Consider the following 26,674-nt stretch of genomic DNA (forward strand, 5'->3'; position numbering starts at 1 on the left):
AATATACCATAGAAACGTGGAAAAATAATCTACAAATACTGAAGCAGCAAACTTTGCAAAACTAAATTTGTGTCACTGCCTAAACTTTTGGCCACGACTGTACATACTCCTGCAATAATAACTCTATTCTAATCCAAACAAGTTATCAGGAACAGCAGCTCTTTCAGTCTTGACATGGCACTGATTTGCTTTACTGTTAAATTTAAGATGATCTTTGACGTTTAAGGGATCAAAGGAGGTTAGATGTTTTGTAACTCCCATCATAACTGCACTGAGGATGAGTTCAGACAGGTAAGTCTCACACAGTGTTGACTATTAAAGAAAAAGGTCAAATGCACACACATGGGAAAAATCAGCTTGCATTCATAGCTTGTTGGACTACATAAGACTTTGGATAAAAAGTTCTAAATTAGAAATAAAACATAATAAATAATTCCACTTGAGTCTGAAACAATTTGCTGGAATCCAAAGTAACAAACTGTCCATAAAGGATATGTGTTGCCGTCAAAACTAGACCAGTCCCATTATAATCAATAGCACTGTCTGCACTGGAAGCGTCTGTTGTGTCATGTCGCTCTTTCAATTGATGGACACCTACAGTTGTCCCATTTCTATTTTTGATGGACTGCAGAACTACTTTAGACATTTGATTTTCTCAAAGTCTGATACAAAATTGATTTACAAATATCACACATTTTTACAATTAATTGTAAGCATAGCCAGATTGTACTCTTACAGTATTATATATTTTTTTTCTTGTTTCTAGTTTCTGAACAAAATTCAAAGGAAAGTATCTATTTGAAATGGAAACCTTTTGTAAGATTGTAATTATCTTTATTATCTGTAATTGTCGGATGTTCACATATTCAACCTAAAAGAATAAACAACAACATGAGTAATTGTAAGACATATTGAGCATCATGAAAAGAAAACTAGTTTGGGTTTCCATGCATCCTTTATTCCTTTATATGCAGTACAATAACCACTGTGTTGCACTGAAGCAACAACCAACAGAAAGAACAATAATCTGTCTCGCGGCACATTTAAGGCTTTACAGATATTTAAAAAAACAAAAAAAAATACAACAACAACAAAACTACACACAAAAGTGTCTGTACCAACTAGGGTTTTCTCTGCATTATATTTGCATACTGTGATTCCAGTGTCAATAAAAATCAAAGCTAAATACCATTTACTTCATATTTTACATACTTATATATATATATATATATATAGAGAGAGAGAGAGAGAGAGAGAGAGAGAGAGAGAGAGAGAGAGAGAGAGAGAGAGAGAGAGAGAGAGAGAGAGGGAGGGAGGGAGGGTGTACAGTACGGTTATCTTACAAACCAGCATTAAAAGAGGTGTAAATATTAATAATTACTGAAAAAACATTGTAAAAACGTCAGTATCAAAAGCAATGATGGGCTCAGATGTGGTCAGTTTCTGCCATTCCTTAAAAAGAGTCTCAAAGAGCTTCATCTCCGAACAACATCATACATGAACCGCCACTGCATAACCTTACAGCAATACAAGTCAAATTAACCGACAACAACTTCTGCTACGCGTTAAAAACATCCAACCGGTTTGGTAGCAATCAACGTCCTTCATTAGCACAGAAAACACTTCAGATCATCCTGTTGTGTAGTGCGAAGGTGAAATGTCTGCAACCATTCGCCATATGGGGGAAAACACTGAATGAATAATTTATTTTCCTAAGTTTTGTGATTTGTCCATTGCCAGGAAAAGAGGATGAATGTCAAAATGATGAGGAGGTGTGGTGCCTTATTTATATCTAGCGAAGGTTCAGTGTTCACAGTGATTTTCCCATTAAAGTAGCAGCGAGCGGGAGCCCAGAGAAAATCTTTAAATTCCCCTTTCTGAGAAATCATTGACAGGAATGTCGGAGCGACATGTCTGAAAACATAAGGCTTATTGTAAGGTCAATGCTAAAAGCAACAGAGAGAGCTTAAGTTTCACATTTTTAATACAACCCACGATTAGAACGATGTAGTGTTTGCGCCGAAACAATGTCCTGAATGCTGTGTTGTGACAAAGCACTATGTATCACCGCTGAAAAGACAATACGACCCCTCTTTCCCACTGTATTTGAAATCACGGACAGTACGTCTTCATTATTTATGGGTCGAGTCACTTCCACAGGTCTTCCAGTTTTAATTAATTACAATTATTTCGACCGAAAAGTCAGCGGCCTCTAACACACAAACCCATGTGCGTATGAACGCGCCTAAACACACACACACAAAAACTGGCCATGTATAAAGTCAGTCACTGGTTGATCTTGTATTAACCAACTTGAAGCATAAAATGGAATGCTATGACAATTCCCGCCAAAAAAAAAAGATCATCGAAAACAAAAATAACCTGAAAACACCTGCACAATAAAAGTGCAGTTTAATTAACTCTCGAGGAGCATTTGAAAAAACATTAGCAGAAAAACGAGGAAAAATCAAATTGTCAAATGCAACGTACTGAATGCGGTGCAAAATGTTAACATTTCTTCATCAAGTACAAAAGAATAGAAAGTGGTTCGAAATCATTAAAACGCATTTCCCCGCTAGGGATGAAACGCCCCGCTCCTAAATATCAAGAGAGAAACTTCAGCTTTTTTCGTCAGCAAGTGCAAGTACTGATGGCGTCCTCAGCCCTGGGTAAAGGGGAACCCTACACGACACATGTGAGTGTGTGTGCGCCTCGGCCTGCCGCTCCGCACCGCGGCTTCAGGAGGTAGCCAGTTCGAACGTGATGAACCGTTTGAGTCTCTCGAGGTACTGAGCGTAAAGCTCGATGTCGTTGTGCCCGGCACCCTCCACCCACAGAGGCTCCACGGCACGCGGACATCGCTCATAGATGGCCAAACCGTGGGAGAAATCGATCACTTCATCTTCTGTGCCGTGGATGACCAGCACTGGAGACGCCACCTTTGACACCTTGTCGATGCTGAAACACATGAAGACACGTAGACAAATAATAAGTAAATCATTTTGGATAAAAGCGTCTGCTAAATGACTAAATGTAAATCAATGCAACTGACAGATATATTTCTGTCAAGTATCAAGTATATATTTTTTTTTTAATTTTTTTTTACTGCAGCACATCATCTAATCCACTTTAAAGGAGTTCTGGTCAAGCAGCGCCAAAAAAAATCAGGAAGAGACCGCCTGGCATACAAGACAACCTTTAAACGATTTTTAACCTTTAAACAGTTTATCTTTTGACATGCTGTTTAATAGAAATTTTGAAAAAATTTAAATAAAAAAATAGCACAAAAAAAACAGGACGGACACATGTAGATGTCATGATTACAATGCTGTGCATCCAAACGAATTAAGTTTTCTCAGTTGTTGGTACTAATATTAGTGAAAGTTACTGATTCAGTTAAAAAAATCTTAATGGGAGGGGGAAAGGTTTCCCAAAAATATTGTGCAACATCAAAAATAATAATAGATGTTTTTTAATGACCAAATCAGCATATCAGAATGATTTCTGAAGGATCATGTGACACTAAAAGACTGGAGTAATGACCTTGAAAATTCAGCTTTGCACCACAGAATTGATTTAAATTTAAACTGTAAAAATATTTCTGTTTTCACTGTAATTTTTTAATTAAATGGTGAACGTAAGAGACTTCTTTTTAAAAACTCTACTGACCCCAAAATTTCCGAATAGTGAGAATAATTTGAAATAAGAATCTAAATGACTACATGTCATTTGTTATGTATGCAAACATTGCTTAAAAAAATAATAATAATAAAATGACTAATAAAATGTCATCTGACTGGCAAGACTGTGTTAATACTTCATACATCTCAAAATGCTGTTTACACTGTACTGTGTTACTCAGCATATTGTCAAGTCATATTATAATTGCAGTAAACACAATTTCATCGGTTAATCGCTACACCAGCTCCACCCCGGCTAGTGCAGGTCTGCTAACTTACCCGTGATCCTCACAGGACATTCCAGAGGAGAGTCAAACAGGCATGCTAATTAATTTGTCGCTCAACATGCCTAATTGTTGCTTATTTTCCTCATTGGTGCACATGCAATCAAATTTGAGTAAGTGAGGAGATTAATGCGTGACACAAACTGATGGAATAATTACACTGCCTATGAAGAATGATGCAGTTATCCAAACACACCAACCCAATAAATATGCAGTATGAATTTCAACCCAACACATTCCAGTGGATGACTGACAAAGTGTAAATACTGGATTTTTATCAGGCAGCACACAGGGAAAAGCTTTGTAAAATTGACGGGGGAACTCTTATTAAAAATACAGTTTTCCAGTCTTTATCCAGGCTTTCCATCTTTAATTGACCGTACGCAGAGAGTTTCATTGATAGGGGATCTGACCAATCATAATGTCACATTAAAGAGCTACAAAACGGTACTTACTGTTTGAATTTCAAGACAAAATTTGAAAACTGAGATCATGTTTCATACCAGAAGTAACCTGCTGTCTCTTGTCTGTCAGCGAAGGGTTAATTCTAAAAGAAAGTTCCGAAACTTATGAGTGAATAGTACATTTCATATAATTTGATCGCAAAGTATAGGGATCCCATGAGTAGAAGGACTTTTTCCATACAGGACATTTGACTTTATATCATTTTCTAATGATATAATGCATGAAATGTGACTTTTTTTTTTCTTCATTTAAAGGGTCACTTCTATGTATTCACAGATTTCGATTTAAAGAGATTTTTCACCCAAAAAAGAAAATTCTTTCACCAAACAGTCGACAGTAGCCATTGACTGCCAACTGTTTGGTTATCAACATGCTTCAAAATATCTTCTTTTGTGTTCAACAGAAGAAAGAAACTCATACAGGTTTGGGACAACTTGAAGGCAAGTAAATGATGACAATTTATATTTTGGGGTGAACTATGCCTTTAAGATCTGATTACGTTCAGTGTTAACCTGCAAAAATACAGAAAATAACAGCATTTTATCTGGCGAAATCTATTCGACAGCATTCATATTCTTTATTAAATGCAGTAAACTATTAGAAATCTGCCATATTTATTCACAGACATTCTAAGCATGCGTATAATTTTTTTATTTGGTAATTGTTTTTTTTTGGCCCAAATGGTAAAAAAAAAAAAAAACAAAACAAAAAAAAAACACGCTAACTTGATATTTCCTACTGAAACAAAGTTTGGATGGGATTTTAGCTTTTTTATGCCAATAACCTTATATTACTGCTGTGAGCTATGATTTGCTGCTTGCTATTGCTCGTCAGAGGTGGGTGGAACATTCATTCAATTCATTAGAACATTTTATTGAACAAATGTGAAAACACCACTGTAAACAAGAGTCATCATCAGTATTTTCAGTCTGTGAAGAGAAAAACTATCAATTTTAAAAAACAGCATATCTGTTCTGCAAGCATATAGACATATTCCTATCTATTCCTGGATTTGCACCTGACATTTCACTCTCGCAACCAAGAAAGGGGGCGTTTACGAAAATCGTATGCTTTTTTCCATTCATTTGCAAAACAACAGCATGTAGGAGGCCTGAAAAACTTTTGAATTTGTGTTTCAAAGTGCATGTTTTATGAAAATGTTATGATCTCCATGTAACCTACAAAAATGCTAATTTGTGTAAACGATGAGATCTGTATGTGAAACTTAAAAAAAATAAGGAAAAACTTTTTAGTATAATGATGTAATGTAGGGCTTCCCCCAATAGTCGACAGTTGAAGTGTTTATGCGGAGTGTGGAAGCTGAACATTAGCGCTCACTGCAGGACAGATGGAGGTGCTGGTGCGGTCACTTCCTCTTAAAATACGGTCATTTTTGGTCATATAGAAATTAATAAGATAACTAGGGCTGCATGATTAGTTGAATGCAATTGTCACGCATATCTGGTCAGTAAAGCCCGTTCTGTGATTAGTAGTAAATCTCCATCACCTGCTTTCTGATGGAGCAGCATTTACTACACAGAGCTGTAGTTTTCTGACAAGCCACAAAAAAAAAAAAAAAAAAAAATTCGCAGACTATACATTTCTACGATTATGAAATAGAAGAAATAGTTTGCAATAATGACATCTGTTTTCATAGCTTCTCAGTGAACTATGGCTCTGTGTAATAAAAAGCTGCTCCATCTGAAAGCAGGTGATCGTTATTGGCAGATACTGCTTTCTGTGATCGGCCTCAAAAATCCTGATCGGAGAACCCCTAATCTATAGAGAGTGAAATGTCTACTTTCAAATGAACCAGTTCAGATGGAAAACAAATATTCTCTGATTATGTAATCTGTATGAAACATGTATGCATGCGTGTCCACATACTGCAGAGATGAAGAGTCAGTGTTGCCGACTTCATCTCTTAAACCAAAAAACAAAGAAAGCACTAGTTTATCAAATTATTAAAATGTTAATGCAGTCTCTTTCCAGTTTTTCACTGACACACCCATAATCATTACTTTTGCTGGTGCGCTGTGGCAATCTTTATGCATGTGCTCGACTGCTTATTAGGCTATGTAGGCAATTAAAGGCACAATATAATAAATTTAAATGGTTTATTAATAAACGTGCGATTAATCGATTAATGCTTAAAATGAACGACTACTAGTCGACCAGAAAAATCTTTAGTCGAGGGCAGCCCTAATGTAATGTAAACATACCCTAAGATTCATAAGTCCCAGTAATAAGAATAAGAATCACTATACAAATAACGTTAATGATTAAAATAATATTATTATTTATAGTAATAATAATAAATACATGACTGCTATAATACAACTGCACTATAAAATAAATTTTAGGGATGCATCGATCATATACTCAGGATCGGTATTGGCTCCGATACTGGCATTTTCTGCCGGATCGGGTATCGGTCAGACGAGACCGATCCAAATCCGATATTGTGCATTTACTATTCTGTGTCATTGTTGAGCTCCACGAAATGCACAAAAAAAATTAAAGCACCAAAAAGTTTTTGTGCACTATATTTCAAATGTACTGAAGCTATTCCATGGTTCAATGTGAGGTACAGATTAAGTCATTAAATTCAAGTTCACATAAACTCTTCTTTGCACTGCGGCTGTCTGACATCCTCCATTCAGCAATCAAACGGCACGTTGCGTTCGGTTACTACGGTCAAAACGATGAAATTCTCTTCAATAGTGCAAGGTAACCGAGGTTTAAAACTGTTCAAAGAAAAGGCTCAAACTAACGCACAGATTTAATACACAACGTATCAATATGTCTTCCCTTTGTACTAACTTTTCTATGCGGACTCGGAGGGCTGCACACTGTGTCTCCGTGTTGTTTCAAGCACAGCATTCTGTGCACAGGATGCACATAAGATGCACTGTGCCGCTCTGCATTGGAGCCTTTAGTATAATAATACTTTTCTGCGCAAAGATTATTAATAGTCTTTCTTGTTCTGTCCTATCTATCATATTATGCTGCCTTTATTACTGTGCTATACATTTAAAAGAAATGTCTTTTATATTTCTATATAAATGTATTTACTTGTTTTTTCATGAATGTATTTTACAACAATAAAAAGAGCACTGTGTAACATTTTACCAGATTTTAGACTTATTCACTTTTATTTGTAAATAAAATATTTCACTAGATTTTATAAAATTGTGAACCCGTGATTTTTCTATAGTATCTTTTGCTGCTGAATTATCCACTAACCTAGTTTATATTAGTATTTTTGTCAAAAGATTATGATTATATATTTTTTCATTTGTTATTTTTCCTTAGAATAAAGTTTTCTATACGTAGTAGATTGTGTTTAACACAAAAGAGTGACGATCAGGTCAACATAGAGAAGTATAGAAATTCTACATTGATTTAAAAAAAAAACTGCGCTGGTATCAAATTGGTTTGGTATCGGCAGATACTCAGAATTTTCGGTATCGGATCGGTTCTGAAAAAATGGTATCGTTGCATCCCTAATAAATGTTATTAATTATATTTTACAGTAGTCCAATGGCAATAGTTAAACCATCAATCCTTTATTTTGGCAGAAAATTGCAAGGAGACTGTGACGGTCACGGAAAGACCGCACGTTCAACATGGACTTTAATACGCACACATACTCACACACACACACAGAGACTGTTTAGTGATACAAGAGTTTATTGTAATTATTGATCAGAGAGTGAATGGAATACCTGTAAACTATGTGTATTGTTCCCGTGTAGCATTTGTCCCGTGATTTTTAGAGTCCCGGTAGGAAACAATGGCAGGAATTATTGGTTCCGCTTAGGGTGGGAATCTACCATGTATTAATTGAGCGTGGGGGTTTCAGGGGCAACGGGGCCGAGTTGTTGCTGTTATTTCCTGTTTAATTTGAATGACTTAATAACAAAGTAGATTTATTATTTAGAACATCGTGCCAATATGTTTCTTTCAGACTCTGTATATTTAAGGGAACATGTGTAAAGTGTTGTATGTGAGTTTGTCCCTCCCCATGGGGTAATGGTGCTGGCCACCAGTATAAATGTGAATGACTTTGTAATGGAAGGCAGTCTGTGTTTGTTGCTGCAGTGGAGAGTGTGGCCTGAGGGTTGCAGGTATTTTGGTGTTTTGGCCATTTTGTTTAGTTATTTTGAAATTGACCTTTTTGTTAAGGAAGTTATTTTTGGAAGCTTTATATTTTGCATTATTGTTTTGAAATTAATTTGGATTTTTCTTTTTGGTTAAGACTTTGTTCTTTATATTTTTTGTCATGTTTAATTATATTATTGGGCTTGGATGATTGCCATTTTGTAAGTTTAAATAAATATTTATTAACATTTCAAAGTTGTGTATTTACACTGCCTCTGTTTAATTTGGCTACAAAATTTGTGGTGCCCATTATTGGGTTACCATTACAGAGACTTAAGTTTCTGTGGCAAGAGACTTTTATAGAAAATTGGATATATAAGTATGTCCAGCTTTATCTGCATACAAACAGTACATTCACAAAGGCCGATAAATACTATATAGCATATCTCAACTGATGATTGCTTACATCGTCACAAAATGTGAAGTATAAAATAGCCCAACGCTTGATGTCAGAGAGAAGAGATGAGGAGAATGTACAGTTAGTCCAGTTGGCGTACTGATACTGTGGAAAACGTACATTGAAAAATGGTTTCAAATATTCAAAATCTACATGTATAGAAAAATCAATACACTACTGACTGTAAGTCTGGTTAAAATGACACCCATGTTTTATTGAACTTCAAGAGTTCATTTGAAGAAAGCGAAGCCAACATGACCCATGAAGCAGGGAAAGAAAGCAATATCGCAAATGCCGATATTAGACGAGACACCGTCTCTCTGTTCCTCTTTACCCCTCGTCAGTCTCTAAGAGACCTTGACTGTAGGAGTCAACCCTTGTCGCATTTTAATATTCAAACCATGCCACACTGCAGCCGGCAAATCTACAGAGACAGGGGAGTCATTAAACTTTCATTCAGCCTGACTGTCCATTCACAACAGGCTTTGCGAACACCCACCAAATCTCACACACACACACACACACACACACACACACACTCCCTCCTGTATCCCTCGAGTCCACTGGATCTGGAATCAGTAACTGGAAGAGAAATCCTAGACTTGGCAGTGGTGGTTTCCAAAACTCACACCACCAGATTTGCTTCCAGTCTTGTAATCTGAGGTTTATTTAGGATGTTATGTTTGTTTGAAAGAGGCGTTCACACTGACAGCGTTTTGAAGCGACCCCAGCTTGATCGTTTTCAACAAGAGTAAGCGATTTCCACTGAGCGTGGGTGCCAGCAGCTTGTGGTGAAAGCTGAGTAATCAACAATGATGCAATGCGACAACTAGTGCAGAGAGTAGCTTGTCGACTCGTACAATTTAGTACAAATGCAAACTAGCAATAGAGATCTTCAATGTTCAAACTACTGTCAGTGTGAACGCACCTTCAGCCAGGTACATGACACAGCGGCATCTGTTACATATCTCTCATCACTAGTTGGGTTGACATAAGGGGCTGTGAGGGAGAAAAACAGCTGTTTCTCTCCAAAACAGTTGATGAACATCTGTACTGCACTCTGATAACAATCAAATAACAGATGCATCCAAATTAATTATAATACACCATCCTCTTTTAACTCCCAAAAGCACCATTCCTTTAAAAGTACATCCAAACATGAAAAGTTTGTGAATATTTACTCACCCTCAAGGTGCTTCACTGTTTTTGTCCTTGTGTGGAACACAAAAGGAGAATTTTGAAAAATGTTCATGCAGCTATGAGTTCATAGTGGAACTGCACAATTAATCAAAATAAAACCATCATACAGTTTAATTTAATTATCTAATCCCAAAACTATGATTTAATTCAAATATATGTGATGCACGTTTCAGAGTGAAGCGCAGAGGGCGTGAAATATTACAAATATTAAAAAAAAAAATTATTTTGTAATAATAATAATAATAAACCATCGTTACCAAAACAATAGATGACTGCAAACTACTACTTTTAAGGTGATTTTATGTAAGCCTCAGAATTTGACCATAGCACTATCCCAAACTTAATTTTACTGGGTGTAAAGCAAAAACTATTTACTTGAAGCTTCATCAGGCCTAATCCCACCAATTCAATCCTCATAACTCTACTCCTCATCTTGCTCAAGCAAACAAAAAGCAAAAAAAAAAAAAAAAAATTTGAATCCGCCTATTCCAAGATTTCACATTTTATTAAGGGGAGCGAACAACGTGTTAAACCATAATGCTTTTGACAAATTGCAAGTCGGCGTCAAAACAGCTAGCTCATTAACACCTCCCGTCAACTGGCTGCGTGTTCATTACGTGTCTTTGACGGGGCCGACTGGTGAGCTATTAGAACACAGAGACGGTTCAATCTCTCATGACTGTAGCCTCTTATTATGAAACGCTGACAGAGTAGCAGAGAATCAGGCCTCCGCAACTCCCATTCATCACCCAAAAGAGAGCGACCATTGCTAATTTCACCCGGTCTGGAGCAGAGAGAGTGAGAGAAAGGAGACGGAGGAGGTTTCCATCAGTCTCGTTCTGCTGAGGTGTTTCTTAAGCCTCAATAACATTCTGTTGGAGAGCTATGGCTGTAATCTTCCCAGTATAGCCCTTAATCCTGCTATTTGATCTTGTCGCAATTTAATTAGATTTAAATATGAGGTCGGATAAAATGGGATCAGCGATTAAGAGATGTCCAAGACCGGTCGCTGACGTCTAATCGCGTTTAATCCAGAAATCCGCATTCTGATTTCTGATTAAGACCCAAATTAACCGAGGCTTGATTTCAACGCCTTGTAAAGAACGACTTGGATATTTTTGTATTATTTTGACCTCCTTCTGTTCCTTCCCTCTTTAAGTGCAAATCAAGAAAAGTCTTTCATGAACAGTTTAAACAGGGATGGATGACCTGTGACCTCCGTCAGCATCTCAAAGAGGGCGTGATGATTAAATCCAGGAGTGTCGGGTCAACTTCCAAATGAGCAGTCATGTGAGCTCCTTAAAGGTGTTATCCATAAATCTTTTGTGATGCCTCTTAAGGGCGAAATCTGATCACAGCCAAAAGGTAGCATTCAAAGACGAAAGGTAATGACAAAAAAAGTGAAACCAAAGCCCATTTAAGGCAAGTAAGTTCACTTGGCATACACTTGAAATCTTTTACCTGAAAGAAAGTGACAGGAAGAAAATTAGCAAAAATTAGGAAATTTACAATAGGTTTTATTATTATTATTTATTATTATTTAAAAAAAATATTTTTTCCTCGAGCACCCCTTTTGTTTTTTTCTGGATTCAGATTCAATGGTTAAATTACATTTCAATAATCCAAAATATGTCTAATTAATTGAAATAATGAATTGTAAGCAAACCATCTAACATTGATGTATTAAAAGTGTAACAAAAATTTAAATGTTTAGGACCCTATTAAATGTTTTATTTAGATTTATTCTTCCTCAAATAATTTATCATCTGTTTTAATGCTTCTGGATTCCGTTTTAATTGTTTAGTTCAGTGGATCTCAACCTTTTTTACTCCGAGGCTTCCCTCCTCTCCTAATTAATACCTGTGCATAAACACCACTGATCCTCACAAATTTCTCCAAAACATGCCTCTTTTGTGAGCATCCATTATAAAACACTAGCTGTACAATACTTTTGACAACTATGTGAATATTAGGGCTGCAAAAAACTATTATTTTGATAATCGATTAATCTAACTATTACTCGTACGATCATTTGACTAACCATTGATTATTTCACTGATTAATCAGTAGACTTTGATTATTCAGCTTTTGCAATTAGTTAAAATATTAAATATTAAAATATTTATACATATTCTAACAAATAAAGGTAATCACTTCAGCTTTTGAAAATCACATTATGTAATTACAATTACTAAACAATTAATTGATACAAAAATATATTTGGCACAAAATGAGATGACAGACAGGGAAACTCTCTCATTCACCATTTAATTAGCTAAATGAAAAAGTCACTGAATGACATCATTCTGCCTGACATCTTTTTTAAGTCATATGGATAAGAAACAAAATAAAGGTAAGTGATGAGACACTATTTTTGGATAAACTATTTTATTCAAGCACAACTTTCACAAAAAAAAAAAAAAAAAAAAGCCTCTTAAAACACCTTAAAGGGTTATAATCAAAACAGTCCTGAGCTAGATCATGTTTTGATCTCTGCAAACCAAACTATCATTTTAAATAATATTTTTTAACCCACTAATAAAAATATTTGATCATTAACTAGCTCCACACTGAACAGCTGCTTTATAACAGAACAGCTGCTTTATAACAGAAAATCAGGTTGTAATTCTAACTGAACGCGACATTGACTCTGGTATTTCATGTTTAATACTGTAAAGCTGCTTGATTTAAGGCTATCTATTGCATAAAGTACTATATAAATAAACGTGACGTGACTTTACTGGAGTACTGAACTGCAGAGCTTGTGCAAACATCCACATCTCTGTAATCAGATGAGTTTTTAGCCACTGCTTTTTATTATTGAGAAGAAAGTGCGCAGCATGTGTTTACATAATCATCCAAACACCACTCCTTAACTTCAGGTTAGGTTCTGCTGCGTTTGCTCTGAAGCGCTGTCTTCTCTTGAACTGGATCTGGGAGGGCTGAATTACAGTCTTGCACTACAGCACCACACTGGTCAAACCGCGTTATTGCAGGCTCTTACATTAGGTCATATGAGATCAAAAAACTACAAGACAAAAAAAATATTTGTTGACGTTGTCGATAATGTTGACTAATCGTTTCAGCCCTAGTGAATATACTGAACTGTGTTCAAGTAGAAACATGAGTGATCAATGTGGCGAGAGCGCACACACACGGTTCGTTTGCACACCAAAAGTAATGTATAAATGCATGCCTAATGTACGACTCTTGTATGACACTGTAATCGTCTTTACCTTGATAACAACTGTCATCTAACAAAACCTTACTAGCGTGGCACTGGGTTGATTTATCTTGCCGAGAGCTGTAGTTTGCGTATCATAAGCTCTTGCAGCGGTCGGGTGTTTGAAGCCACCGTTCAGTCTGTATTTCACACAGCGCGATGAGAAACGGCTTGAGCTACTACAAAACACAGGATTCAACTCCGAACATGCACAAGAGAGGTGGTGCTGTTATTTTTTTTATTTTTTTTAAATGTAACATCAATCATAAAATTAGTTAATTGAATATACTTTGATTTTAAATTATGGAAATGATAAGGCCCTAAAATAGTAACTTCTTTGAAATGCAGAAAAAGCAGCATGCACTTGAAATGCTCCAGTTTTAATCTATTTAAATGTAAGCACCAGCTGATGGTGACATCTTGTCAGAAACAGCTCACAGTTACAACCGAGGATGAGACATGGACGCGCACTCTTATGTGTTATGAGATGCACGCTGAGAAATCCAGATGAACAACAAGCACTCAATCTCACTGATTGCAAATTCAGTTTATGCTCGCTATACCTAATTGTGCATGTACTATATGTGGCCATTTAAACTCAGATACACTTGTACAGTCCAAAAATTAATTTGAGAATTTTTATAAAATAATGCTTTTAGGTTGCATTTAATCGGTCAAAAGTAACAATAAAGACATTTTTAATGTTACAAAAATATTTGTGTTTAAATCAACACTTAGAATGATTACTGAAGGATCCTGTGACACTGAAGACTGGAGAAATTATGCTAAAAATTCAGCTTTGAACACAGGAATAAATTACATATTAAAACATATTTTAAATTGCAATAATATTTCAGAATATTATGCAGCCCTGGTGAGCAGAAGAGACTTTTTAAAAATTGTACTGACTCCAAACTTTCAATGATATTGGTTTGACCAATAACTGAAATGAGACTTTACAACAGTAGAGCAATACAGTTTCTCTCGCTGATTTGTCTACACATACAGTCTCTGACAAAACATTTAATATTAAAAGCAGGAAGGCACTGAGAAATCTCTCATGACATGCAACAACGACTCCTGTCAGTGCACCAATCACTTCCTATGATGATTTTGATAACTCTTCTAAAAGAGCACTTTAGTGAGTCACGTATTTTGTTGGTCTGATTTTAAACATCTTGGCGACATAAAAAAATGAAGCTGCATGCAAAAACTGCAGCAGGGGAATAAGAGTGACAGAAAAGACATCATTACAAACTTGTAGAAAGCGAAGCGAAACGGTTTGTGGGTCATGATGAGGGAATATCGTGACTGATATAAGCGAGCGTGGAATAAAGATAGGTCTCCTCCACTGCACAGGTGCACAATTTCTCACCGGCTTTATCTCGGCAGCCAGACACGGAGGTTACAGCCGAGATGAAGGGAATGAGATTCAGAGGTAACGCACGCCTCACCCAACACTTTCTGGGAAAAGCGATGCAACGTTCACAGAAACAGTCAAGGGTGTCAACTATCACGACGGGGTTTCAAAAGAACTACTTTGATTTTACTAGGAAAACTTGAAGATAATCTATGTAATCTGACATGTTTCAAGCTGTGTAAAATAACAGTACGAGAGCAACTGCAGTTTTATGCTGCCGATCAAGGGTTTTCGTGACTGGTCACAGGGATGGCTTTTAAGAGCAATTACACATAGAAGCTCACGACAATTTGTCCAACTAAAACACACCTTCTGTCAGCGCAGACGTCCTGCAATTCTTGGGATTGAGAGGACTTAGCAGGAGGTTTTATTAGACAGAATGAATGAAAGTTTCTGTCCCTGGCAGCGAGACTGAAATAAAGCCTGTGTGCGAGTGTATTTGTGTGCTTATAATGTAGAAGTCACATCTTGTGTTAATTGCAGACCTGTCATAGTAGGAGTAGTATTTAAGTTCCCTCATTCTGATCTTATAATAGCAGCACAATACAATAACCAGTGATTCTTTTCTTTTTTTTTATGCTTTGCAAATATAGACCATCCACATGTTCAACATCTGCTGTATATATCACAGATGCAATTTATATGACAGAAGCATTAGCATTAAAAGGTTTGAAGTCTGTAAGTCTGTAATTTGACCAACAATGCAGTAAAAACTAATGTTGTGAAATATTACAATTTAAAATAACTTCTATTTGAATACATTTTAAAATGTAATTTATGGCAAAGCTTTTATTTTAGGATTCTTTTATGAATAGAAAGTTCAAATGAACATTTTTTTTTCTTCTTTAAGCCCCGTTCACACCAAGAATGATAACTATAAAAATAACGATATTAGCGTCCACACTAGCGGACGATATAATCTGTTTATTAAGCACACGTGCGTCTGCTGCTTTAAATTCTCCAGCTCGTGATAGCAGGATGGATTCTGATTGGGTGTCAATGATTTTTATCATTCATCAGCTGGAAATAATCGTTTCGGAAGTGATTCCAACCATATCGTTTCTCTGTGCCTTTATCGTTATAGCTGTGGTGTGAACTCTGCTATTCTTTAATATTGAAAACGATTTTTAGAACTATATCTTTACCGTTATCTTTATAGTTATCGTCCTTGGTGTGAACGGAGAAACAATTCAAGCAAATGCAGCCTCTGTGGAGATGGTGGAAATGCCACCTGATGACAGCAATCCAAATACAAGCTCCGTGCAACTTTCTGAGGAGGGAGCAAGAACCGGTGCTATTACCAAAAGCAAGCACTGGACTCTCAGTGGGATCCTGCCTGGGTTGAAGCACTGCGCTGTGTGGTTAGTGACCAGTGCAGAGAGAGAACAAAACAAAATGCCGGTCACGAATTAGAAGCACAAAACAAGGATTTGTAAAGAAAAACGTTAGAGGATTTCAATATAGGCCAAGAGGAGACTGGTTTTCCATTGGTAAAGTAAGGAAACTTTGTTTCCTTTGCTCCTACATTTCCCAGAGGCGCGCACAATGCAAACATCTTCCATCATCCCACAGTCAGCAGATGTGAGAAAAAAAAAAGTGTTTATTACGTTTAAAATCTGGATATTTGTCTAACAAAAACATGGATTCACTACAGGGGGCCTTCATTCACCCCCCCCGGAGCCATGTGAGGGACGTTTTATTACAGATGTGCGCACTTTATTTCACATCTTCTGAACTGTTGACAGCAAACACCCGCTTACCCCCATTGAAAGGTTTGGAAGAGCAAGGACAATTTTTAATATAACTCTGATTGGATTCATCTGAAAGAAGAAAGTCACATACACCTAGGATGCTTCGAGGGTGAGTAAAACATGGACAAATTTTAATTTTTGGGTGAACTAACCCTTTAAACTCTGTTGTTACATACAGTATTGTTATATTATAATGCTATCATATTTTGCGCAGGCAATTAGCTTAATTCGTTGTAAATAGAAAATCCAGACAATATCACTGCTTAATACCCGTAAATATTTTGAGATAATCACAACCCATAAAGCCAGATACAAGGGGTAAAGAGATGCGTGTCTTCTTTGAGTCTCCCTGCGAGTCCTACAGAAAAGACAACTTGGACAAACGCATCTTCTGATCACCATAGAGCTGCCATGCAATGTCACATGGAGTTGATGAAAGGTGTCATGTCTATTTTAACTTCAGAACTGTATTTGGAAGACTGTACTGGCTATCAATGCAAGAGGTTAAAGCATTCAAACACACGACACGGAAAAACTCAACTGAAGAGAGAGCTGCGTCTCACGGACGGCAACACCAAACCAAGCTCTCCTACGCTTCTTCTTGCACCTGAATGAACAAATCGCAGTTTAAACATGCAAACAGAAAAAGATGTGAAAGAGTTGCACGGTGTTCTGTGTGCACAGGGCGCACGCAGAAATACACGTCTCAAAGCTCTTGAACATTGAATTTGCCTCTTCTTGCTCTTACAAAATTATGTCAAAATACCCTTCTTGGAGAGTATCCTCGAAAAAAACTGTCGGTTACATCTTACGTGAAAGTAAACAGTGGAGCGTTGTGTATCATTATAATGGATGCTTTGTCTCTTAAAGTAACCGTGCCTAATTTACTAGCTGCTGTAATGTTAATCCAAGAAAATGAACAAGAAAATCACTCACTGTTCTTGATTGAATTACTTTGTTGTTTTAACAAGAATTAATCCACAGTCAAACCAAAAATGATTCAGACACCAGAAAACATTTTAGATTTTTTTTTTTTTACCAGTGGGTGCAGGAGACTAGTGTTAATTTATGTAAGTGAGTATAGCAAAATATAATAAACGGGGACATATTATACCCCAAAATTCTTCATACAGTGGACTACCAATAAAACTGATAAAATGTGGGACCAAAAATTATTCAGACACTTTGACCTGACCATGTTTTGCGAAGAGTTTTTTTCTTTAATTGCTAATGTGAACTTTTTACACCACAGACTGAACAAAATTAAGCATTGCTTGGTAACTGGTCAACAAAGAATCGACAGTTGTGTAAATATTGTCATACTAACAGTTGCCTGAATTTTTGGTTGATTGTAATCCATTACATACCTTTCTATCAAAGTTAACTGACATTATCAAGATTAATTTGTTCTGACACAGTTTAACTGTGAGTTCTTGCCATATTTTATTACCATTTTCTAAAATATAGCAAATAAACTGTGATAATGTGAGAAATGTTGAACGTGTCTGAATAAATTTTGGTTTGACTGAATATTTAATTTATACAGTGAAGACTATGCAGTGCTATTTTACATTTGATTATTCCGTTTCTGTACCTGGACACCTACAAACTTGAAAAAACATTGTATAAATAGCACAAATAAATAAATAAATAGACAAACATACAAATTAAACCATTTCAAACAGGCCCACTGGTACAACCTGCACTGGGGCCCCGCAAGCCCCAACTACGGCCCTGGGCAACATGGTCACTGCCGCCGTTGAACCAATCATTGTCCTAGAACATGAGGCTGTGATTGGGTTTTTTAAATGTCTATACTGGCTGGTTAAACACAAAATTGCCCATCACACAAACTACACCGCTTTGCTGGACCTGGCCCAGCTGATTGGCTGTGTTTATTTTGAAAAGCTGAAGGTTAGAATTATAGATTTTAACAGCACATGCCAAATAATTTGCATGTCTATGCCTCAAGTTAGTCATTTATGGTTAAATTCTGTCATGATAAAATGCAATTGTGAATTTGAATAAATAATAAAATGTGTTAATGCCTATTAAAATTTTTAATTGTGGCTATATTACTTTGTAATAACTGAAATCCAAATGTTAGGATCCTTTTCAGGTTGGTCAGAGCACCAGTTACAGGTCTCACAGGATCAATGATGACATGCTGGGAATTCTGGAAGCAGTCATTGAGAAACCTACCCTGCAGGAGATTCAGGCTTCCCAAGCAGTGGGACTTGAGCTGGATGAAAGTACTGATGTGTCTGTACTTAAACAGCTTGACATCCATCTCAGGTATGCAATCGTGTAATTTAGCAGCATCTGTTTATGGATAAATAATCAAACTAAATAATGAATGCTTATGGATGTTAATCTTGATTTTGAAGTTACTTGGACAGAGAGGACAAGCTCTACTGCCACTTCCTTGCTTTGGTCCCCACTGCGAATGGGAAAGCAGACACCATAGTAGCTTCTGTTATGGAGGTTGTGACAAAGAAGGAGATCCCTACTCATCTCATCTTTGGTTTAGGGACTGACAGTGCAGCTGTAATGACAGGTAGCCAAGAAATCCTCATTGTACTGTATTAATCCCTGAAAAGTCTTATTCGCCTAACCCTTCATTTAGATTCTGTTAAATAATAAAAATGATTGTTTTTAAGCAACTCTTAATTAAAAAAAAAAAAATTAAATTATAGGACGAAGAAACGGAGTGGCAAAACAGCTTAGTGCGCACTTTGCTTTCTCTTCTTTATTGTCTAGCAGGTGAAGGATACTAGGTGGCTTTCGCAACACCAAGCCATACTGATTCTGCGGAGAAACATTAGCGCAGTACTGGCAGTATTGGCTGAGGAGGCAGAAGTCAGGAAATGTCCTACAGCTAAAGGACTGTATTCCTTCCTTGCCACAAACCACTTCATACCTGCTCTTCACCTGCAGGCAGATGTTCTTCCACACCTGGCTCGTCTCTCCAAGATCTTCCAAAAGGAAGATGTGAACTTCCTGGCCACCAAGGAGCAGGTAAATTCCATTGACCAAAGCTATTGATTCAACAGTTGGCAATAGCAAATATTTTGAAAGCTAAAGCAAGTGAGAGAACACCTTTGACTGAACATAATTTGAAATATTTTAGGTTACTGTCACAATGTCCTTGATCACAGCAATTCAAGAATGCTGTTGATCAGCAACCTGCAGGCTCATGCTTGTCAAAGCTGGAATTTGGATGACCCAACCAGCTTGGGTCCTTTCGCCATTTCCACTGAGCAGGAGAAGGACAGGAGGAACCAAAGAAAAGGTGGAGACAGGCAGAAATTCTGGAGGAGGTTTCGTTTGGCGGTAAGAATGAGAATGTAATAATTTCAAACAGGTCTTTGATCCCTTTTCCTTTATTCGTTAATACATTCATTCATGTTTTTAATCAGGCAGTGGACCCCTACTTAGATGATCTGATAAGTCAGCTTGAGGTGAGGTTCCCTGACCTGGAGGCCTTTGCTGCTTTCAGTGTCTTGGGGCCACGGGCAGTAAGATCAACTGACCACGAAGCAGCTCACGCTCACCTGAGGATCCTGGCAGGGACATTCCTTTGTTGATGCCAGCACTGTTTTGAAGGAGTGGATGTCATTCAGACAACATGTCATCTCTGGTGCACTCCTGATGAGACATTGAGATCTAGGCTGACATCAGTGGGTGCACAAAATTAAAAACTGCTAGCACATCTGCTTACCTTGTAACCCTATGCTTGCCATATGATTTCACGACAAGACACAGCAACAGATCATTATGGAGCTGACCTCTAAATATGAGGAGTTTGGGGTCTTGTACCCAAACCTCTGCCAGCTGGCTGCAATTGCACTGACTGACAACACCACGTATCCGTAACACGGATTAGTTACACCACAAAATCTAAAAATGCATTTAAAACGGGTTATATTAACTATGGACTAATGTTCACAAATAGCCAAATGGATATAGAGATACTGCAGTATAAATAGCATATCAGAACCTCCACCGTAACATTTCTACAGTATATACACCATCTAGGTTGCATAATTAGATGAAAACGGTAACAGTTTGCATATTGGCAATTAACAAACATGCAAAAACTTTCACTTTGAGGAAAAAAATAAAACCCCAAATGGCTACAGCAGTGAGACACTTGAAAGTTATCGCCTGAACTGCTGAAAGGAAGGCAAATGGCTCAATTTTAGCACTTTCAAGCTCAGCATGGTGAAACGCAAGTCACTTCCCACTTTACAAAAACTCAGAAATAGTGTAGAAGCGGAAATAAACTGTACAAATGGAAAAGAGGAGGTAGGGGAACAAAGCATGAAGGCTGGATGAGTTTTACAGGATGTAACTGTGGGTCTCTGTGTCAACTCTCTTGGTTTTAACTCTTGACTCGTTCAGATCCCTGTTGTATGAGTGATGAGGCCATTCTGAGCTTCCTGATGTTCCTGCTAGCATCTGTGTGGATACTGCGGTGAACTGTGCGCAGCTTCAGGCTGTTACTGGTTTGATGCTACATGCCAACAAACCACCCGAAGCCCATTCATGGATCATTTAAAGCATTTTGCACTCAAAACTGGAAAACAACGACACATAAAAATTGAGATCATACACACTATCGGTCAAATGTTTAAGGTCAGCATTTTAGTTTTTCAAAGTTGCTTATGCTCAGCAAGGCTACATTTTTGATCAAGTAAAATCAGTAACAGATTCTAAAATAATATTACAATTTCAATATCTGGTTTCTATTTGAATATATTTTAAAATATAATTTATTACAAGTTGTACTGTCAGCATTATTACTCCAGTGTCACATGACCCCTCAGAAATCTTTCTAATATGATGATTTGCTGCAGAAAGAAACATTTCTGATTATGTTGAAAACACCTGTGCTGCTTTATACATAATACATCTGTTAACATGTATGTTTTTCAGTTTCAGTCAAAAGCAACTATTTCATCTTTTACAACATTAAAAGTTGATAGCACTAGTTAATTCAATCCCATTAGTTAAATGTCAGTTAACATTATCTAACATTAAGAAAAAGTGAGCAAAACATTCATTAATTTGTTAACTTTAGTTTAATCATGTATTAGAACATTTTGAAATAGGGTGACCATATGCGCCGTTCATACGGGACACGTCCCGGCCAGGATTTTAATATTGCCTAAAACATCCAAAGCAGTTTGACCAATAACATGCAGGTATTATACATAATCGACCAATCGTGGGGCTGCGCGTGAGAAGGCGAGAACTACAGGGAACAATCAAAGCATGCAAATATGCGCACGTGTTTGTTCGTTCGTTTGACTTGAAGCGGCGCGGCTCAAAAAAAAAAAAAGACAGCATAGTAGAGAGCGATCCGAAAGCATAAGGAGCCGTCTGCTCTGCTCTCTAGCTCTCATGAATGTCGCACAACGATCAACCTGCAAACAGCCAAAACGTGGATATTTTAGGCAATATTAAAATCCTAGCCGGGACGTGTCCCGTATGAACGGCGCATATGGTCACCCTATTTTGAAATAACATTATGTTGTAATGGTAGTTTGTGCTAACCAATGTATCTAACTACATTAACTAATACATGGACTATTTAAAGCATTATCCAAAATGTCTTCATTGTCAATTCTGTTCAATTTAATGCATCCCTACTGAATTACAGTATTAATTTCTCAAAAGAACAGGAAAAAAAAAAAAAAAAGATTTTGCCCAAACGTTTTGGTTTTTTTGGGTTACTTAAAATACCATGAAACATAATTTTCATATGCATTCTGGTCCACAGATGTTTGGATCTTACCTTGGGAAGGCATCGAAGCAGTAGGTTTTGCGGGTGTCGGGAAAGGCCACACGCAAGCCGGACATGAGGGGAGAGTGGAGGATCACTGCCGCACACTCGTACCGGGACGCCAGGTCCACCGTCGGCACCGTCCCTATGCTCTGACCGTACAAGATGATGTTTTCCGGAGTCACTCCATACCTTCAGAAGGAAAAGGGAGAGAAGAAATTAAAAACAGCTGCAAATCATATCAACACTTCAAGCGTGGTACAAATCTGGCATCCTCTCATCTGTGTGGGTGAGATTACATCACAACGCAAGCAGCTTGTGATGTTTACTTTGAATTGCATTTGTATCTATAGCAACATTACAATTTGTGGCAGAAAGCATTTCCATCAAGGTGTATTATGTTAGGTCAAGAACAGAAGAGAAACCATTAAAAATAGAGACATGAAATGCAGATATAAACTCGCAGGCTTCAAAAGAACTAAGCGAGTCCCTGAGCTAATGAACACAAGACTGAAGCTTTATTTGGCACTTTAAGATGCGCTCAAAGGAAATACCAGAGGGGGCAAGCGAGAGGTCAAGGCGTAGATGGAGAAAGAAAGGGGAAAATGCACTGCTATGCTCTTCAGGTTTTTGTTCTCTGACTTTCCCAGGCAGCTTTGCAGTCGGGACTGGCACCTGGTCACCGACAGAAAGCAAACGTGTTTGAAGTCCGACCTCAGATCAGGCTTTTTCAGGTTTTCAACGTAGGCTTGCCCAGGGCCATGTGAGACGAGGTAGAGAAACAAAGCAGCTGTGAGATGGAAGTCTTGAATGCACACGCAGCAGTCCAAAGTGCTGGCTACACAATCCCTGAACTCGACTAGCTTTGGCGAGATTTTATCAGGTAACGGAACATGAGGCCTCCATCGCTGTCTCCCACACAGACAGATATTACAGGGTGAAAAGAGGAGGCTGAGAACGCGCTTGTAAATAAACCACCACCCATGTGACTGATAGACACTGTGAATTTCAGAAATTCAGGCTTGGAAATCAAGTTTTTTAACTTTTGATCCTCATGTTCAGAACATGGTTAAAGTATCATTTTTTCACCTTAGAAACATTGCAAGACTGCGTCTCATGTTGTCTTTTTCAGTGGCTGGAAAAACTGATCAATACGTTTGTCTTTTCTCGAATACACTACTGTAATGCTTTGCTCGCGGGGGTCTCGAAATCTACTTTAGGCAGATTGCAGTATGTTCAAAACGCAGCTGCCAGAGTCCTGACAAGTTCCAGGACAAGTGAGCACATCTCTCCAGTCTTGGAGTCCTTGCAGTGGCTTCCGGTCAGGTTTCGCGTTGATTTTAAAATTCTTATGCTTACCTACAAGGCCCTGCATGGTTTTGCTCCAGAATATCTGACTGAACTTTTAACTGTCTACACCCCAATGCGTAATCTTCGTTCATCGGATTCTGGCTTTTTAATTATTCCTGTAACTCGTTTACGCTCTTTGGGTGACTGGGCCTTCTCTTCTGTGGCACCTAAACTCTGGAACTCTCTTCCTACTGAAATTAGACAAGCTGAATCCCTTAGTATTTTTAAATGTTCTCTTAAAAAGTATTTTTTCCGGTTAGCATATATGTGATGTGTTTCTCTGATGGTCAATCTCAATGTATTTTTATTTGTTTTTTATTGATTTATTAATTTTTTTTTCTGTATGCCTTGGTAAAGCGCTTTGAGATGTAACTTTTAAAGGCGCTATAAAAAATAAAGTTTATTATTATATATTATTATTATAAGTTTCTAGAGATGAGATGAGAGTGAAAATACATCACTGAGGTAATTCATCTCCATCAATAACTATCCACATAGAAAGGCAGCTTAAAGTTGGAAAAATCTGTTTGTGAACCGTTTTGAATAAACTGGATTTTTTTTTTTTTTTACATGAAAGGTTTCAATTCTGAAACCTTATTCAAATTAATTCAGTTGTCATAAAATGGTCCCGTAAGTCCAACTAAACAGTAAAAAAAAAAAAAAAAAAAAAAGATGAAAAAATAAATGCAATGAAAATGAATAAATGAAATATTACTTTTACTACTAATAATAAATTATTACTATTATTAATTTAACCATCATCATCATCAATAGCCATGAGGGAACAATTTACCTATATAATTAATAATAATAATAATAATAATAATAATAATAATAATAATAATAATAAATTAAAACTTTTTGCATATAATTTTGTACATAAGACAATTATTATTATTATTATTATTATTATTAGTATTATTATTATTGTGCATTAACAATGAATAATACATTTGTTACAGTATTTACGAAAAATTGTTTAAGTTAAACAAAAATATACCTGTTTATTGTTAGTTCATGTTAGGGACACTAAATACTCAAAGATATTTTGATTTTAAAAATGTATTAGTACATGCTGAAATTAACTGTGATTAATTAATGCTTTAAAAGAACGTTTAATTGTTAAATGTTAACTAATATTGTTAGTTAATGTTAACTAAGAATATAATGTACAATGTATAACAAAAAAATTATAACTGTATGCAGTTTCTATTATTATGACTATTTTATTGTTGTTATATTTAACAATAGTCATAAAGGAACAATATACCTGCAAAAATATAATATATTATTTTTGTATACAATTAAAGATTATACAAAGAAAATGATTTCTTCTAAAAAAGTTTTATACAAAACATGATGCACAAAAATGTGTGGGGGATGGGGTGATATTTGAAAGCTATATATATATTTGAAAGCTATATATATATTATATATATATATATATATATATATATATATATATATATATATATATATATATATATATATATATATATATATATATATAATTTATTTATTTATTTATTTAGTTATTTATTTAATCAAGTGTACCTTTAACCAATGGCTCAACAGTATTGTGAAACTCTAACTGAATAATCAATTGATGAAAAGTAATTTAAGTAGATCAAAAGCACTAATAGATTGCTGACCAAAAGACATTTAAAAAAACAAAAAAAAAAAAAAAAAAAAAAAAAAAAAAAACGGATGGACAGAAAACCTTTCTGATTAGAACTATAAGAACTCACAACTGAACTCTAAGTGCAGAAGAAAAAAAAGAAAAAAAAGAAAAACAAAAAAAATCAACACTTTCGACTCCCTAGGAGTAAGTGTCCTACAAAGATCAGTGCAAGGGCATGTCATGGAGTCTTCAGAGAAGATGACAGCTGAGACTGGTGTCCCACATAGGATCTTCCAGTCATACTCTTCATTTACAAAGCTGTTTGAGGATCAGAGACAATCCCTCAAAGGATCTGCAGGATCCTGTACCTTGATAATTCACCGATCCACCAAGATCCAAGAAAAGCACTGCAAAGGAAGTTACTCATAGGAGGTTACAGAAGACAAAAACAACATACTGCTGTCCATCTCACAACTTGCAGAAGACCACCAAGATATTCAAGATATTGTGTGAACGGAGGACAGAAGTTGAACTTTCTGGTGAAAAGTGCATGCTGTTATGTTTAGAGAAAAACACCACAATACCACAAAACTCCACAGCAGAATGTCAAGCTGGAAAAACTCAAACAACCATCAGTAATTCAACCAAAATGCAAGGTTATACAACGACTACATCACGGAAAGAGGAAATGTCATTTTTCTGAAGGCCCAGATAAAACACTTGGAGAAAGACGTTAGCTGGATATCAGGCCGAGGCCAACCAGGCCAAAACAAACCAATCAGAGACTCTTTTCAAGCCTCAATATTTCTTTCTGTCACTCATGTGCTGCGAGGTTATTTTCTGGAAGGAGAAAAACCGTTTGATTCAACATGCAGGGAAATTAATTATTCTTATCTGATATCAAATATCATTTCAGGAAAAATCCAAGTGTTGATGGTGAGATAGCGAGAACAAAGGTGTGATAATACCTCGAGGATCTGCCAAAACAAATCCATTTCCACATACTGAGAAACCTTCAGAGATCGATCCGAAATCAAGCTCTGAATGAGGGAAAACTCTCCAAGCCAGGACAAACATGCTGCGTCTAGCACAAGCATCCCCATTTTTCCAACGTGGAAAACTACTGAAAACACAAGCATGCTGAAAACACACAAGTCAATGAAAATGCTGTGTTTCTTTAGCCTGAATTAAGGCAATGAGAAATGGCTTGTCCAAACAAGCAGCGGGTCCGATTCCATGGAACAACTGGAACGAATACACATTTCTGTGTTTATAGCCGAAGCGGCACAAACAGCTATGCTCACGAGCCATTCGCCGTGTTTTCCTGAGCT

General features: G+C 36.7%; 1 protein-coding gene across 1 annotated transcript in view; it reads right to left on the reverse strand.

Annotated features, from left to right (window-relative positions):
* Positions 1-936: 936 nt before the first annotated feature.
* Positions 937-26,674, reverse strand: part of LOC109073464 (alpha/beta hydrolase domain-containing protein 17C-like) — a 42,696-nt gene continuing 16,958 nt past the window's right edge. Inside the window, exons 2-3 of the mRNA XM_042727292.1 lie at positions 22,385-22,564; positions 937-2,958 (exon numbers count right to left, since the gene is read on the reverse strand). Of these exons, the coding sequence (XP_042583226.1) occupies positions 2,739-2,958; positions 22,385-22,564 (400 nt within the window). The 3' untranslated portion in view covers positions 937-2,738. The remainder of the gene's footprint in view (positions 2,959-22,384; positions 22,565-26,674) is intronic.

Source organism: Cyprinus carpio, chromosome B7 (genome assembly GCF_018340385.1).
Source record: "Cyprinus carpio isolate SPL01 chromosome B7, ASM1834038v1, whole genome shotgun sequence".
In the NCBI taxonomy this organism is placed as follows: Eukaryota; Metazoa; Chordata; class Actinopteri; order Cypriniformes; family Cyprinidae; genus Cyprinus; species Cyprinus carpio.